At 30.1% G+C, this 17,236-nt stretch overlaps 1 protein-coding gene across 2 annotated transcripts; it reads right to left on the minus strand.

The window, feature by feature from the left end:
• Positions 1–1,057: 1,057 nt before the first annotated feature.
• LOC111040779 lies at positions 1,058–1,920 on the minus strand. Of its 2 annotated transcripts, XM_022324792.1 has the most exons (3): positions 1,552–1,920; positions 1,439–1,474; positions 1,058–1,372 (listed from the first exon to the last, which is right to left on the minus strand). In XM_022324792.1, exons 1-3 carry the CDS (start codon positions 1,633–1,635, stop codon positions 1,061–1,063), a joined length of 432 nt encoding a protein of 143 aa, XP_022180484.1. In that variant the 5' UTR covers positions 1,636–1,920; the 3' UTR covers positions 1,058–1,060. The 2 variants fall into 2 exon arrangements, with proteins under 2 accessions (XP_022180484.1, XP_022180483.1); XM_022324791.1 differs by having other exon boundaries at positions 1,058–1,474.
• Between the last annotated feature and the right edge of the window lie 15,316 nt (positions 1,921–17,236).

Raw genomic sequence — 17,236 nt, forward strand, 5'->3', positions numbered from 1 at the left:
GGATCTAGGACGTTTCGGCGCGGGCGATTCGGCGCCGACAGTTCGGCGCGGACGTTTCGGCGATATGTCAATTCGACGATGTCCGTTTCGGCGAGCGACCATTTCGGCGAAAATTAATAGTAAAAAAAAAAATGTGATATAATGTAAAAACGTATTATATGTATAATACAATAAGTAGTTTTAAATCATAAATAAAAATACCACAGTCACTTTAAATCATTAATAAATGAATAAATAAAAATCTTTATAGTTATATAGTATAATTGAATAAAGTAAAATGTTTATATATATATGTATACCACAGTCCCTTTAAATCGTAAATAAATAAATCAAAATAATTATAATTAGGTATTATTTAGCCAATATATAAAAAAAAAATTATCTACAATTTTATTTTAAAGCAATATTATTTGCTATACCTCTTAGAAATATCATTTTATTTTGCCTATCATAATTATTTACTAACCTTTTTATTCTTTTATCTGTATCTTGAAATTTTTTCAATTTCTTTGGTGGACTATTTCCCGACACAAGATTTTCATAGTACGTGTCACGCCCGGCTTGAATTTTTTTGAGATTCTCAATGAAGGTCCATATCGTTGGATGAGTACCCATTTGAATATTTAATCGTCGGTTTGCCGCCTCTGCATGATTATTTGTCCGATCTGTATCATTCAATATTCGTTGGTGAAGATTCCACATTTCAGGAGAATATCGTGGTTTTCTTCGTCCTATACGTCGATTTTTCTTCCCAATGTAAAATTCTTCAAACCACTCAAATAATGGTATAAGCTTATCTGGAAGTTCGTTTGCCAACTCATCTGCAGCCATATCTAAATCACACAATGGTATAAACGCCAGCGCAATAATTGTTTTGGTTGCAACACAAAAGTTTGCTTCATTATTATATTTTGACAGTAAATGTAACTCTCCAACTTTTTTCAAAAAATTTTGGCTTAAATGAAAATAACACCCAAAAATATTAATGTTTTCAAAAGAATTTTTTATTGCTGTGATGGCTCCAAGTTCAAAATCACAAGAAACTGATGTTGGATGGAGATCAGGTTGTAAATTGATTAATCATACTAAATAATTGTACATATGTTTGTTCCTTTTTGTTAGGTAGCAATGCATAAACTGCAGGATGCACTCCCCCTAAAAATTCAGCTAAAATGACATAAACTTGGCAAAATAAAGTGGGTGCCAATTTGAAAGTTCCATCCATGTACCATATTTTCGAATCTTTTAATAACTTGAGACCAAGTGGTCGACCAAATATTAATATTCTTTCATTGCTAGGCCCACTATCAGCCAATAAAAAATGTTCATTAACTCCGATTGATGGTGAATAATTTTGATACTCATCGGGTATCTGTAAAGATAATAAATCTGATGGATCACATGGAGCTGCTATTTCATTATTTCTTATACGCCGTACTTGTCGTTTTAGAGCTTCGGAAGATTGTAAAACGCCCTATAAATTAAAATTAAAATTATTTATTAGTTATTACAATACGGACCAGATAGGGAAATAAAAATTAATGTGTGTACCTTTGCCGCATCTGATAGCCCGTTAACACATTCATTAATTACACAAGACGTAGGTTCCATTGTTAAAATAGCTCGTTGACGCATACTCGTTATAGCTGTGTCTGCTTCTATTCTAGCCGCTTCAGAATCATGACAATGTTTTTTAGCAGAAAAATTTAAAACTTTAAAATCATGTATACTGGTATGTATTCGAGCCGGACAAGACAAATCTTAACGACGACATCGCCAAAACCGTTTAGTTTCGTCAGCACTAAGCTTATCAAATATGAACATAAAACCATCCACGGGGATCACGTTTTTGTTTCTTTTTGATTTTACTTTTGACATTTTTTAACTTTTACGAATGATAAAAAAAATAATACCTACACAAAAAACTTGACAACGTATAGGTGTACCTACTTCACTTTCCGCAGACTAACTAAATTATAAAATTATAAAATTATCAGATCATCCATATCGACTATCGTGATGTCGATTTATCTTGTAGTAATAATAACAATAGTAATAAAGATAACATTTCTATACCACACGCCATACGGTGAGACAATGTTACAGATAGGTAGATTGCCGTATCGCCGAAACGGTCACTCGCCGAAACGGACATCGTCGAATTGACATATCGCCGAAACGTCCGCGCCGAACTGTCGGCGCCGAATCGCCCGCGCCGAAAAGTCCCATTCCCACTAAAAAATGATGCATATACAATTTTTATTATGTATATCATCGGCTTTAAATTAAATAGAAGCTGCTTGAAACATATAATTTTATAAATAACCTAAAATTATCAAATCAATATTGACATTTTAATTATAAAAGAATCCTGAGCGGAATGATGAATAATGAATGTATTGATTTTACAACGAAGCGTATAATAATACTTGTTACATACAAATGTATCATATCTATTTCTTGGTTACACAAGTACTTGGTGTCTTATTCTATCTATATTATGTATTATATTATATTGTATTGTTGGAACAATTGTTATCAATATGCCGTGCGGCAACCGGTCCTCGAGACAGCACGTCTCGCGACCGTTGGCCCCAGCCAAGTCGCCGCCGCCGACCTTTATCTGCCTGTGTCTCCGTCTTGTGCTCAAGTTGAGCGGACCGTGCTTCGCGTCTCGTCCGAACTTGAAATTTGTGATTTTTTTTTATTGTTTTGTAGTGACAATCCGTGCCGTGTTGTAACCTCGGTATTGCATAGGCCAGTGTTTCCCAAAGTTTGTTCCGCGGGACAATGTCGAGGGTTCCGCCAGATGTATGTGATTATTGAGAAAATTATGTTTCTTTAATGTTCGTTATTTAAAAAAAAAATTGTTGGTTGAAAATTTTTTTTTAAACTAAGTTTAATAGTGAAAACTGAAAAGTCATTAACAGTATCGTTAAAATATGAATTAGACTCGAGGGTTTAGAGAATTGGTTTTCCTTTTTTTATTTAGAAAAATTGATGTTGAGTTGGATTAGACATTAGGATTCTGCGAAACACAAACAATTTTTTAAAGGTGCCGTGGTCGTAAAGGTTTGGAAACCACTGACATAGAAGTCCGTTTTGTTGTTGGTCCGACTAACATCGCGTTCTAGTTTCGCCATGAGCCACCGTTGACGTCGCACCGATACCTTGCGAGCAACTGTAATCCGATGTCGAGTGTACTTCGTCGACACCCACGCACGATTATTTGTCCGTTGTATGATTAATCAGCATTCGCCAGATTCCGACGTGCCGTATTTCACAACTCGACTGGCGATTCCAAGCCACGTTGAAATTGCTATTTTTATGCCATTCGTACCGCGCCGCCCTCAGTGGAGCGTTTACGTAATAGTGTGAATATTGCATAATCCGCGGTCACTCGGAATCGTCCAGTGTCGCTGTTAATAGCCGCCGCCACAAAAAGTGTAGCGAATTTGTATAACCGAAACGCCGTGTTCGCAGTTTGTCGGAAAATATAATAATTATCACCGGCACAAAGAGGAGACGATATTATTATTGTAATAATTATTGACACGTGGTGGGCTCGGGAACAATTATCGAAGCTAGCAAGCATGTTGAGACTCATTTTTTCACGATATGGTTGCATCAAGGACAGCTGCAAAAAATTGCTGGCGCGGGGACTACTAGAATATAGTGGGTTTCGCTGCCTTCCTACGACTTGTCGTTAATAGACAACGGTCGCGTACTTGTTTTGATTACAACAATCGCGTATTTAATTTAATAAATAACAATCGCGTATTTATTCTGATAGCAACGATCGCGTATTTTATGTTGTTTATTTAACACTACGACGGCGCTGATTACGAGCGTCGTACACTGGCGCGCATGCATAACAGTGCAGCTGCAGCGGGCAAGGCCGTAACTGGAAATTAATTTCGGGGGGGGGTTTTAATCCAAAAATGTGTGTTCTAATTGTATTATAATATTGTGTAGGTAATTAAATATGGTTAAAAATTCATAATATTGTAGAATTATAAATAGTATTTATTAATGAAATTCACATTAAAACATTTTTAGACTTAATATTAATTAGATTATTTAACTTAATTCTATACATTTAGTTTGAAAAATGGTTTATATTTTATATGACAAACTCTATATTTCTTTGTTTTTCATTTGAAAAACGATTGATTACTTCTTCTGGATCTACAACGATATTCCTATGTACACTGAGTAATGCTAGGCCAGTCAATCGGTCTTCTCCAGTTGCATTCCTTAGGTAATTTTTTATTCTTTTCAGCGTCGAAAAAGTTCTTTCCGGTGTCGCCGTAGTTACTGGTAAAGTTGCCAAAACTTTTAATAAAAATGAAATATTTGGGAAAAAATTTTTGTTACAATTTGAATATGCTTCAAGTATTTCAGGAGATCGTTCTAATATTGGTTTATCACACCATTTTCTTTTCCAAAGTCTTAACTCGTTCGAAAGTGCATCCAAATCTAAAAACTCTGAGTATAATTCGAAATCACTTGCTTCTAATTCGGAATTAGTACATTTATTGGGAAGTAAAAAGCACAGCGAAGATATTATTTTTTTATGGTTAGTGAAGCGTTCTTTTAATTGTCTTATAAAATCATCAAAAAATGGTATTGCAATAGCTATACGAAAATATGTTTTCGGACAATTAGTAACAATATTCACACGATTTTGTTGACGAGCTACTATTCTGGGAATTCTAATATTTTCTTCTCCGTCAATAGATTTTAAAAGAAGTTCAGGTTTTTCAAAAATGTCATTAAACGTATGATCAATATTTTCACGTAAATGAGTTAATTCGTTTAGTATTGTCTCGATATGTTGTACAGCTTCTACTAAGTCACAACTAACTGATTGTAAACTTTTACACAGTGGAAGTGTCATTGAAAACAGAGTATTTGATGTAACCATACTTAATATAAATTCACTAGTAACTATTGCTCGATAAAATTGAATTGATTTTGATGACGTATTGATGTCTTGAACTAATTGTAATTCTTCCAAAGTTTCAACAATGGGTTGAAAAATTTCAACAAATCTTTGAATTCCGTTGTGGTTTTCAACCCAACGAGTGTCACACATTGATGTCAGTTTAGTCCACTTGGTATTAGGTAAAATGTTTTTTATTTTAGTTTTTAATATATTTGTCCGCATAGCCGAACTTTTAATGAAATTTCCAATAGATTTTATTGTACCAATACAATTTCTGACGTATTGAACATTGCACGAATGAGCTAGCGCTAAATTTAAAGAGTGCGCACTACAATGCACGTAAAGTGCTGCTGGATGACTTTCCCTTATAATAGTTTGGACGCCTTTAAGATTTCCACTCATGGACGCAGCGCCATCATAACCCTGACCGACCATATATTTATCGTTAATTCCAAGTGCTTGTAATGAATTTATTATTACAGAGGCTAGGTTTTGACCAGTAGTGCTGTGAACCGGTACAAATTGTAAAAAGTCTTCACGTAAAACATAATTAATAGTATTAGTTGTCTCTACTGAATCTATATATCTAATACAAAGAGTCAATTGTTCTATGCGTGATATGTCGGTAGTTTCGTCAACGAGAACCGAAAACGACTTCGCTGCATTAATTTTNCCCCCCAGATACGGCCTTGGCAGCGGCTATCTGCCGGTATTGGCGGCACTATACATATATATTATACACAGATAATGAAGAATCCTTTATTATCTATGATTATACAGACGGCGGCGAAACAGACGTTCGGTTTTACTACATAGTACCTACACACAGCGAATTCGTGCGTGTGTGCGTAGTGCGTGCCGTTCGGTTCGGGCGGCACTATGGACATGGCGGCGGCGGCGCGTGTACTATGGGGTACGAGTCGTTTACGTGTGTGTGTGCGCGCGCTACTAACCATTCGTTTCGGCGGCGCAACGCGTACGGCGGTACTGCGTGTCTACGTGTTCCTTTTTCTTGACGATTTTTTCACAGGCGTTTCTGTGTACCTCGATGTCCTGGATTCCTTGGATGCTTCGGATTTTCTTGATACTTCGGATATTTTTCTTCTCTCTTGACAGTTGACGCTAATTGTTTCACGAATCTTTTCGGTTTAATTTATACTAAAAGAAATATAGCTTTACCCTTTACGGATTATTCTTAATACTTCGCGTACAGGTAGGTACTGGAATCAACAGGTGATCCCACCGCTGCCACCAAAAATGTTGTGAACGTCTACACGACAAATTAAATAAGTAAATAAAAAGTACGCTCGGCGAAATAACTGACTATATCCTCTATTTTTAAACAACGTAAAACAATATTGTTAACATGAGTTCAGGAGGTTCAGACTGATATTCTGCTGGAATACGACTGCCCGTGCCTCGGGGACGAGCACGATCGACCGGCCCGCTGTGGATCCAAAACTGTCCACACAGCGCAATGCCTTATGCTGTCGTCGTGCTCGTTCCCACGGGTACTCGGATACATATATATTATATTAAATGGACAGATATACATATATATAATAAAAACTGCTTAGACTACGATTTAGTTAAATAACTGTAATGAAATGGGTTTATAACAGTACCTACCTAAACAAATTGTGATCGGTCATCAGATACTCAACAGTTTTAATGTAGCTCGCTTGTAAAATGTTGGCGACCCTCGCTATACAGTATATTATTATGCCTCCTAATGTCTTCACGAGAGACGCTGAGGTTTATCACTTATAAGATAAATATTATTTTTATTATTTTTATCTATACACCATGATGAGACCCTGGTACTCGGTGGCGCTTAAATTGAAGATTTTCATAACTCCATTGTTGACACGCACAAAAGCGTGAGCGAATTCATAATAAGTGATTTATAGGTATAGTTTACGTATTGTTATACGTCACCTGTGAATCGGTTGAATTTATACTCGATACGCTTGACCCGCGAGCACCGACCGGCCAGTTACGTTTGAGCCATACATTTCTGTATAATATTATATATGTTATATCTTCGTCTCGTGTATAAAATCTCGTGTCACGACGGAAAATGTTTGTTACCCAACTCATCCGAAACGGCTGGACCGATTTTCATGAAATTTCGTGTGTATATTAAGCAGGCCTCAGAGAGTGATGTTAACTATTTTTCATACTCCTAGGTGTAAATGGTGGCTCACACCAAACATTTTTTAATATTTAACGTGTAAATTGTGTAATAATAATGCGCACCGAGCGTACACTAACGCTATGGTTACAGAATATTAGTATCAATATAACTTTTTAACTATAAAATACGCGCAATTGGCATCAAAAAAACAGATTGTAATATCATTAGGAGTTTTGGTAAGTTTTGATGGAATATTTTTGTTTTTAAATATGCCAGCAATTGGACATTCATACTTAAGTAAATTTTCAAAACATCTGTTGCTTAGGATTGATTATGGGTTTTTATAAGAATTAAAAAAAAAAATAATAAAAAAAAAAATTAATTTAAAAATATTATTATTTTTATTTTAAAAATAAATTACTACATCATTAGAAATTTTTTTTTTTATTCTATTATAACCTAGTATTTTTCGTATACCTACATAACAAACTTAATTTCAATTACAACCAATAATTTAAATTTAAATCAAAGATTTCTAAATTCAAATTGAAAATTAGAATAATACAACTTTAATTTTATTTTCTACATTATTATGCACATATTTTTTTTAAATTATAAATCTCAATTTTAAAGTTAACTGATTCATAAATACTAATCCATGTGCAAAAACCATTGCATTTTGTTTTTATATGATAGGTCACGACTGCTAATAAGGCTGTTCTAAGCGACCCGGATTTTCCATTAATTTAGACCATAATAAGCTTGAGAAAAATAAACATAAGTACATCTAGTCGTAAAAATTTAATTTTGAAATTTTTTTTTGAATTTGTTAGCCAACTTATTTATATTTTTTGTAGAAAAAACTTTTTCATATTTTCGTTTCATTGGCCTTTTTAAATTTTGAGCCGTACTACATAATCTACCTATCCAAAATGTCAAAGAACAAAAGATGAATTCAAATTATTATTCAAAATTAGAATTTGACTACTATTTTTGCAATCTTGTGTTTATTATTCATTGCCGAGTAACTACAAAATGTTTTTGAGTGCTATAGCTGACATGTACATAATATACTGATATACTATAGTAGTAATTGTAAAGTAGGAAGTTAAAATATTTAATACGTCCGACACGATCATAGAATAGTTTTTATCATATTGATTAGTTCTGACGGGAGCAGTGAATGTAGTATTGGTTTTAAAAGATGTGTATTTTTTTTCTGTCTGTTTTCCAATATAACTATAGTTCAACTTCAATATCATTTGAGCTTGGAATGTGAATCCTACTAGTACTTTTGAGAGGATATTATTGTAAATTCATAATATTAGTTTTCAAAAGTGCCATTATAAATTATTTGTACTTAATACTTATCTCTTCTAAAAATGTATCATGGTTATTAATAAATAATAATATGATAACCTAAGACCTTATAGGCTAAGTAATAATTAACATACATACTTCTGATCAGCCACAGTTCTGTAAGAAAATAGTTTACCGTTGCCATCAAAACAACGTTTTAGGATTGGTTGGTCCAATTTTCAGCACATGCCGTGTCATAGATACCCGGTGTCCAGATTTGTCTTACTAAATACTATGACAATATTTCGAGAAGAGGCCCTTTGAGCTCAGTGGTTTATATTTGTAAATAGTGAATACACGCCTTTCTCAATTTCCCGTCAAAGCCAAAAATAAAAACCCATAAATATGTATACTTTTATGTTAATAAATAAATGAAATAGACGTACAATTTCAAAAGGAGGGACAAGTCTTCTTACCATTAATTCAAACTTACTTCCTAAACGATAAACATATACATCCCTTGGTAACGTACAGAAAACCACTATAACATTTATCTAAACAATAAAACAATTAACCAACATTAGTTTACTCGTAAGTTCATGATAGAAAAATGCAGTAGAAAAGATAAAATAAATTATTGGTAGTTATTAATTATTAGTTATATTGTATGTACCTAATTCATTAATAGTAAATACAATAGAAATTTGGGTCTAGAAGTCTAAGGGGGGTCTAGGGAACAAAAAAAAAAAAATATAGAAACTTCGATTTACTGAGGTAATTAAAAATATGTGAATGAATGATCTGAAAAAAAATCGATATACAGAAACTTCGAAGTATCGAGTTTCCGCTGTATAAATTTATTCTAGTACAATTTAATGTTATCAATTTACCACTTCAACAAATGAAATCGGATTACGAAGATTAACGGTTTCCACTGGTTTATACTTCCAACATCCCAAATCTATGAAAAAAAAAACGAAATAAAATCCGATTAAATGAAAATTAATAAGAAAAAGACACGTACTCCAATAATTAAATTGATATGTTATCTTGTCCTATCGTATTGGGAAAGTTCCTTTTAAAAAGGAACTCGTTCCCGTTCCTCGTTCCGGTCGCGAAAAAAGAATGCGTTCCCGTTCCTTTACATATTTTTTACGATTTAAGTAGTGGACGATGGTCAATAGTGTTTTTAAGTTAGAAATAATCGGACCGAGAGAGTTAACCGATTATTTATGACTTAACATTTTTTCGCTAAAAACACCATTGAAATTGCAAACACCATCACTATTTTCGAAAACACTAGGTAAAACCTATAATAAAATTGGTAAAATTAAAAAGAACAGAAGATCGCGATTATTTCAGTTTTATAGAAACAGCTTGTACTTGAAGCTTACCGGCCTTTCAACACTACATACACGATAGGCAGCATAAACTGTATACACATTCAAATACAGAAAAGAATAATCAAGCTTGAACATAATTCATATTATTATCAAAAAATAATAATACATATTAAGTAGATATTATAATCATAAGACATACAATAACTGTTTACTTGTTGGTAAAGGTTTAATCAATTTTTAATTTAATAATTATATTTTATTTTGAATTAATATTATATTAAAATACCTAATAATTCATTGATATTTTGCAGCTATATCACAACCTAACAATAGCAGAATTATTTCATATGTTCTTATCGTGCTAGTGATTAATACTTATTATACAAAATATTAATTAAATTAAACAATTTTTTAAATTCTAAGATTGAAAAAGTAGAATTAAATAAGGCTGTTCAATTTTTCCTTTGATTCTATACAATGCTATCTTTAAAAATTATTTTCATGCTCCCTTGATTCAGAAAATCCAAATTTTATTCTGAATTTTTCAACATTTGTTCATATATAAGGTCATTTTTTGTAGTTTTTGTAGAACATGGGGCCATTTTTCTTAAATTTTAGATTTTAAAGAAAATTTGTATAATATTCAAAAAAATAATTTTGTTATTATAACTGTGGGGTTTTTGTTATCAAATTTATTGCGCCTCGATAAGATTTACCGTTATAGCGTTATACCTATATTTATATAACAAGTGCTCTTTCACACATACCCTGATCATACACTCTCGTGGAGTATTATATTTATAAATTGTCGGATACATTTTAATTGTACAGTGCAATTTGAATATTAATTCATTTTTTTAATACAATAGCATTAATATAATGCTTAAAATTTAAATGTATACTATTTTCAATTAATATTACAATTCATATTTCAAATTACCCTGACACCCATACCTCTAATAATAATTATTAGTTTTAAATAAAACTTTTTCACTTGTTCATGTAAAGTTTTTGGAGTTTATAGGTCATCAACATCCTACTTCACTGATGATCCTCTAAGTTTCTCTTTTGTTTTTTTTTTCATTAGCATATGTTTTTGCTCCAACTTCTATCGCGTCTAGTGTTAACTACTGGTTCGGATATAGTTGCTACTAGATGCTGTACTGTTCCATTTCCATGGTTTAACAGTGCAGAAAAAAAGTTCCTTAACATATTTCATCATAAATAATAATATAACCATTATTCAAATCAAATTGAATAACAAATTAAAATTAAAGTTGTAGTAGTAATTAGTAACCATAAATGAGTATGAATAACTAACAAAATTCTATTTCATATTTTGTGTATAAACATATATATTTTATAATTAAAACATAATTTATTACATATTTCCTAAATAAAAATACACTTTAATATTATAAACAAATAGTATTGTATGGTGTTACAGTTTAGTGACATTTTCATTACTAACTAGACTAACTTATTTAGTTAACAATGTATTTCTATTTTCTTAAATACTAAATTATAAACATTTTAAATGTATACTTCTTACACATTGTATTCAACGTCCATGTAAGAATTGTCAGTGAAATAAGTATCATAATTATTCTCCAAAAACCTAAAAAACCAAATATATTTTTAATGAAGATATTATATTTACTGTCATAATTAAATACAAAAGGAATGACGATGTGTGAACTGTATTACTAACTAATAACTAGAACTCAGGTGTGTAATGACCTAAATTTCAACAAAATAATAGATGCATTTAAAAATGTCAAAATATGCAATTTTATGACTTAAATTATTTATTAAAATTATAAACTTTGGTGGTTTTACTAAACTTTTTATATTTCATTGGATGCATGATTTTAGTTTATTTTACTCATAATAACAGACTTAAAAATACTTAAAACATTAAGTAAATATATGAATGAAGGACTCATCAAATTCAAAAGAATGATATTTGCAAAAACCAAGATTGTATGCAGAGAAAAACAATACTAACTTATTTAGACTAATAATTAAGAAATTGTAAATCAGAAAAGAAGATGGCTCAAAAATAATAAAAATTTAATCTAAATTTGACATTGATAAATTGTAAGTACAAATAATATAAGGGAACTTCTTTTTGAATATAATTGTGTCTAACAATTCAGTACACCACTTGAAATTTCACATGGTGTTCCACAAGGCATTGTTCTTGGCTCTCTTCTGTTCATATAAAATAGGGTCTATTAAATATTGGTGTTAATGCAGAAATAATTTGTTAAGCTGATGATACTGCTATTTTAATTTAAAGTGAAACAATAAAGACATTTTATATAGATAAAATTATATTATTAATGATATTAAAGATTGGTTTAATAATAATTTACTATAATTTAAAATAAATCTAAATTTATTAACTTTAATTGCGTTATTCTTGAAAATACAAATAATGTTAAGTATTTAGGTTTTACTTAAAAAATTGACTTATCATATAAATAACCTTAAAAATACGATTATAACATTTTTTCATGTTTTTTATGAACTACAAAACATATTTGATATTAATATGGAACACACAATTTACTTAGCTTTAGATCCATCAATTGTGTATAGTATTGTATTTTGAAGACAAGCTATATGACTTATGAGTCTCATATGCATTCTTAAATTATTATTTTAAACAATGTAATTCAATTTATAATAAATATACCTAAGATCACTAACAAACATTTTATATACAATGTGTTTAATTTACTTAATGTTAAGAGTTTGTATTATAGAAATGTATTGTTATCCTTTTAAACATTTAGAACTAACAATGTTACTAATCATATTTAAAATAAAGGTTACAAACCTAATATTAATTTAAATGTAACTTATTTACATAGAAATGTTGGCATGAAAAGTTCTGTTTCAGAGGCAATCTAACTATGTAGAATACTTTTAATTAACATCGATAATTTTAATAATATAAATACCTTAAAAATTATATTTCAATAATGTTGATCTAGTAACCCATCATATCCGCAAATCCAAAAAAGCGAATGCCAAAATAGCTAAAAGCCATAATAGTGAATGTTCAAAACAGCCAGAGTATATTATTTTTAAATTATTACTCTTATTATTTTATCTATAGTAATATTATTATAGAGAGATAATGATAATGAGTTTTATAGCTGGGTTATCCAACATTATTGTATGGTCGGACAGCGACGGTGACAGTGTATGTTTAACCGATCAGTATCGCAGTTGCGTACTTCGTATATTATATAGTTTCACATATGTCGTTTAAATATATTGAATATCTAATTTCACAAAAAAATAAACCACTCGTAAAAGACAATGGGTTTTTGTATCGGAAGTTGAAAAATGTAGTAGCAGAATTAACTAAAAAAATGATTTGGTTATTAAAGATTCTTCATTCAAACATATACATGTCCACAATCCAGCTAAAATTTAAGTCAAAACTTTAACTGAAGTAATGAAAAAAAGTGCTTTAACTACTCAACACAATCCAAGTAAAATTATTAATGATATTGTAATAACAACGTCATCAAATGTAATTCAAGGCAATCTCACAAGTGTATCAAATCTTAAAAGAATTATTCAGTGAACTAGGCAACGTAATCAAGGCTCTTCGCCTAATCCACTAACTTTGAAAGATTTAGGAGAAATACCAAACATGTATAAACAAACAAACATTGGAAGTAAGTTTTTGTTGTTTGATAATTACAAAATTAACGGTCTTACAAAGAATAGAATTTTAATATTTTGTACAAGTGAAGGATTAAATTTAATGTCTGAATCTGAACATTGGTTCGCCGACAGTACATTTAAGAGCGCTCCTTCTATATTTACACAAATAAACACGATTCACGTATTGAAATATAATACTGAAATACCAGTAGTTTTTGCATTATTACCTAATAAAAGTACTGCATCATATTCTTATTGAATCAAAATACTATAGTCGCATACACCACAGCACTTGCTTATGTACCAGTACTTGACGTACTAGCAAGTTTCGAGCACTTATGTGAAAGTGATTATTACATAGAACACGAAGAACTTTTTCGACCACTATTGGACTACTTTTAAGATACTTGGCTTGGAAAGACTGAGCGCAAACGACGTAGAGGTCCAACATTTCCTTTGGAAATGTAGAATTGTTATGACCTGATGGATTTGCAAAGACTAATAATTCTGCCAAGGGTAATTAATTTTTATGAATAAATATATCTAAAATATATTATGTATGTTTAATAGATTTTTACATATTATTTAGATTGGAATCGTGGTTTTAATAATTTACTTGGATCGTGTCACCCAACACTTTGGAAACTCATAGAAGGGTTCAAATAAGGAGACTAACACAGAAATGAAAGTAGAGCAATACATAAGAAGACAAAACCCCAAAAAAAAAAATGAAAAATTATCAAGGTACTGCATTAAGAATTTTAGAAATTCAAAAACAATAAACAGGAATAAATATTGCAAATTATTTGAAAGGCATAGCCTATAATTTATCACTACGGGTATAAATTATAAATATAATATATCTTTTATCTTTTTTTAAAATTTTTTTTATATTTAATTTGAAGTATGACTATGTTTGACTTATAATATTAAAATTCTGAAATAATATACTTTTTAGATACCTAATATATTTTTATTTTTTATATTAAATTATCTTAAAATAATATACTTTAGCTGTTTTGAACATTCGTTATTATGGCTTTAAGATATTTTATACTTAGCTATTTTGCCGTCGCTGTTTTGATATTCGCTTTTTTGGATTCGCGGTTATGACGGGTTACCAGATCAACATTATTGAAATATGAACGTTTACAAATAAAATACATGATTAGTATTTTTAATTTTTATTGTCACCAGCTGAATTCAAATTAAAACTCCTCAACATAAGCTATGCTTATAGGGGACTTTCCAATCTTTATTACTTTATTTTATACTTCACAACTATAAATGATTCTTATTTCTTGATTTGCAAATAATAAATTACTATTATTATTATTATTATTATTATTATTATTATTATTAAAAATAGTAACAGTATTTGATAGAATGAAAAATCTAAAAATGATAACTTACCGGAATAAACCTTCAATATGAAGAACGAAAGTATTTAAATCACATTCAGGAAGCGACGAGTTTGACATCAAAATGGACGGTAGATGAGCTGATAAATAATTAAAATGTTTTGTGAAATATTTTTATTAAATTTATTCAATGTTATGTAAGAACAGATTTTGATTAGCATATGATAAGATAAATCGATAAATATTTCTATAGTTAAGGCATTTTATTTACATCTAATCATTATTTTTCTTTAAAAGGCAAGGAATCTACAAACAATATTTCTAGTTTAAGCTAAATTTATTAAATAGAATCAATATTTAAGTTCCTATATGAATAAATGTATCATTTTAGGCATTAGTGTGCTTCTATTTCATTGTACACTACATTGCCAACCGGTGTCAAATAAATAAAACAAATATTAAAGAAAAAAGTATTTACCATATACCCAACTTTTATAAAGTAATAAAAATTCCTATATAACATGGGAGGCCAACGATGAGTTTCAAACCGCAAAATTATAATGAAAAATAATATGAAGAGCAGAAAACAGAATAATATTTATTATTATATAACTAAAAATGTTAAGACAAGGGCCACACTTTGGCAATCCCTGCCATAAAAACCCTTAAGAATTTATATAAAATAATGTATTTGTGTTTGATACATACTAAGAAATCTCAATAGATATAAGGGACCAGACAGATAACACCAAATTGTATTACGACATAGATTTTATTTGAAGAAATAGGTGATATTTGGCTGATTTTTCCTTCTTTGCTGAAAATATTGAATGCCCTTAAACAGACAATATACATACATGAGTATTATAAAAAATTGCTTATTCATTTATTTTGAGAAGTTAAATAAGTTCATAATAATCATAGAACAAAACTCTAGTAATTAATATTTAATACTGCAGGTGAATTTAAGACTCTCATGCAGTGACCAACCCAATTTACACTTTCAACAATTACCTGGTTTGATAAATATTCGTTAAAATAATATAAAACATAAGTTTTTAAGACACCACAAAGAATATTTTTGAATTATACCGAAACACTCATTTTATAATATAAATATTTAATTTTATCAAAATTTAAACTTCAATTCTTGGTTTAAATATTTAATTTCATCAAAATTTAAGTTTAAAATGTCCAAAAAAAAATTTGTAAATATATTTTTAAGATTTTAGTAATTACTACATATGATAGGAACATTGCATACATTTTCAACTACAAAATAGTTGGTTAAATTTTCATCATTTCTTTTTTAATTATGTAAAAAATTTTAACTTTAAACACTTATAGAAACAATAGTGTTGGCGTATTTTTGATATTTGTTATATGCGGTACACTTTATGAAGAACATGGAATCAAGATTTTGAATCAAAGATAAATAATTTTACTATACTGAAATTGTAAACAAACTAAAAAAAATGAACATATAAAATATCTATAAGTACTTAACTAAATATTACAGATACATTTTAATTTAGAGCTCTTTAAAGTACTAGCTAGATCTAACCAGAAATCATATCAAATTTAAGATCAAAGTGTTGTTCTTTTTACAGAAAGTGTACACAAACGTTTGATAACATTATTGTAAAATCAATACATTTATCTCAGCTCAGATTCTTAAGTTATTAGTAGAGTCCGGATTTGTATGCACTCAAAAAGGCCAAAATAGTATGCATTCATGCATCAAAAAACTTCAAAATATGCACTTGATAGTTGATATGCTCTTATTTTTTTTAATAATATGCAAAAATATGCTCTTTCACCCAAAATATATGCACTTTAATATTTTTTTTAAAATTTCTTCCATAAATAATAATTCAACAAAATTAGATAAACTTAATTTTTAATTATAGATATTGTCTTTAAACATTTATTAAAGAACAGTAAATATTTAATAAAGAGCAATCCATGTTTTTATTAAAGTTGGAATAGTGCTTCGACTTTTCGGCATTTTAAAATTTTCATTTCATTATAATTTATAAATTTTAAAATGCCGAAATGATACATGGGCACTAGTCCACAATTTACTGGCGATAACATATGGAGAATAACATTTATTTCCCGAAAATACGTAATGAACTAATAATTTCAACAATGAAATTAAAACAAAATAATTGGCTTAATAAACTTTTATACAAAATATGCTTGAATATGCAAACATTTTCAAATATGCATTTATATGCAAAATAAACTTTTTTCTGGGGGACGAGGTGACCGAGTGGTCTGACTCTTCCGCTGCGACGCAGCCGGTCGCGGTTCGATCCTCGGCCACCGGGCGGCATTTTTCTCCGGACAAGTCGCGGTGACCGGAGAGCAAGTGCTGCCATCCCCCACCCCCGGGGCATGGCAGAAACCTACGGGTGCCCCATTCGAAATTCTGCCAAAACAAACACACACGTGTTCC

The sequence above is a fragment of the Myzus persicae genome, unplaced genomic scaffold (genome assembly GCF_001856785.1).
Source record: "Myzus persicae strain clone G006 unplaced genomic scaffold, MPER_G0061.0, whole genome shotgun sequence".
Lineage (NCBI taxonomy): Eukaryota > Metazoa > Arthropoda > Insecta > Hemiptera > Aphididae > Myzus > Myzus persicae.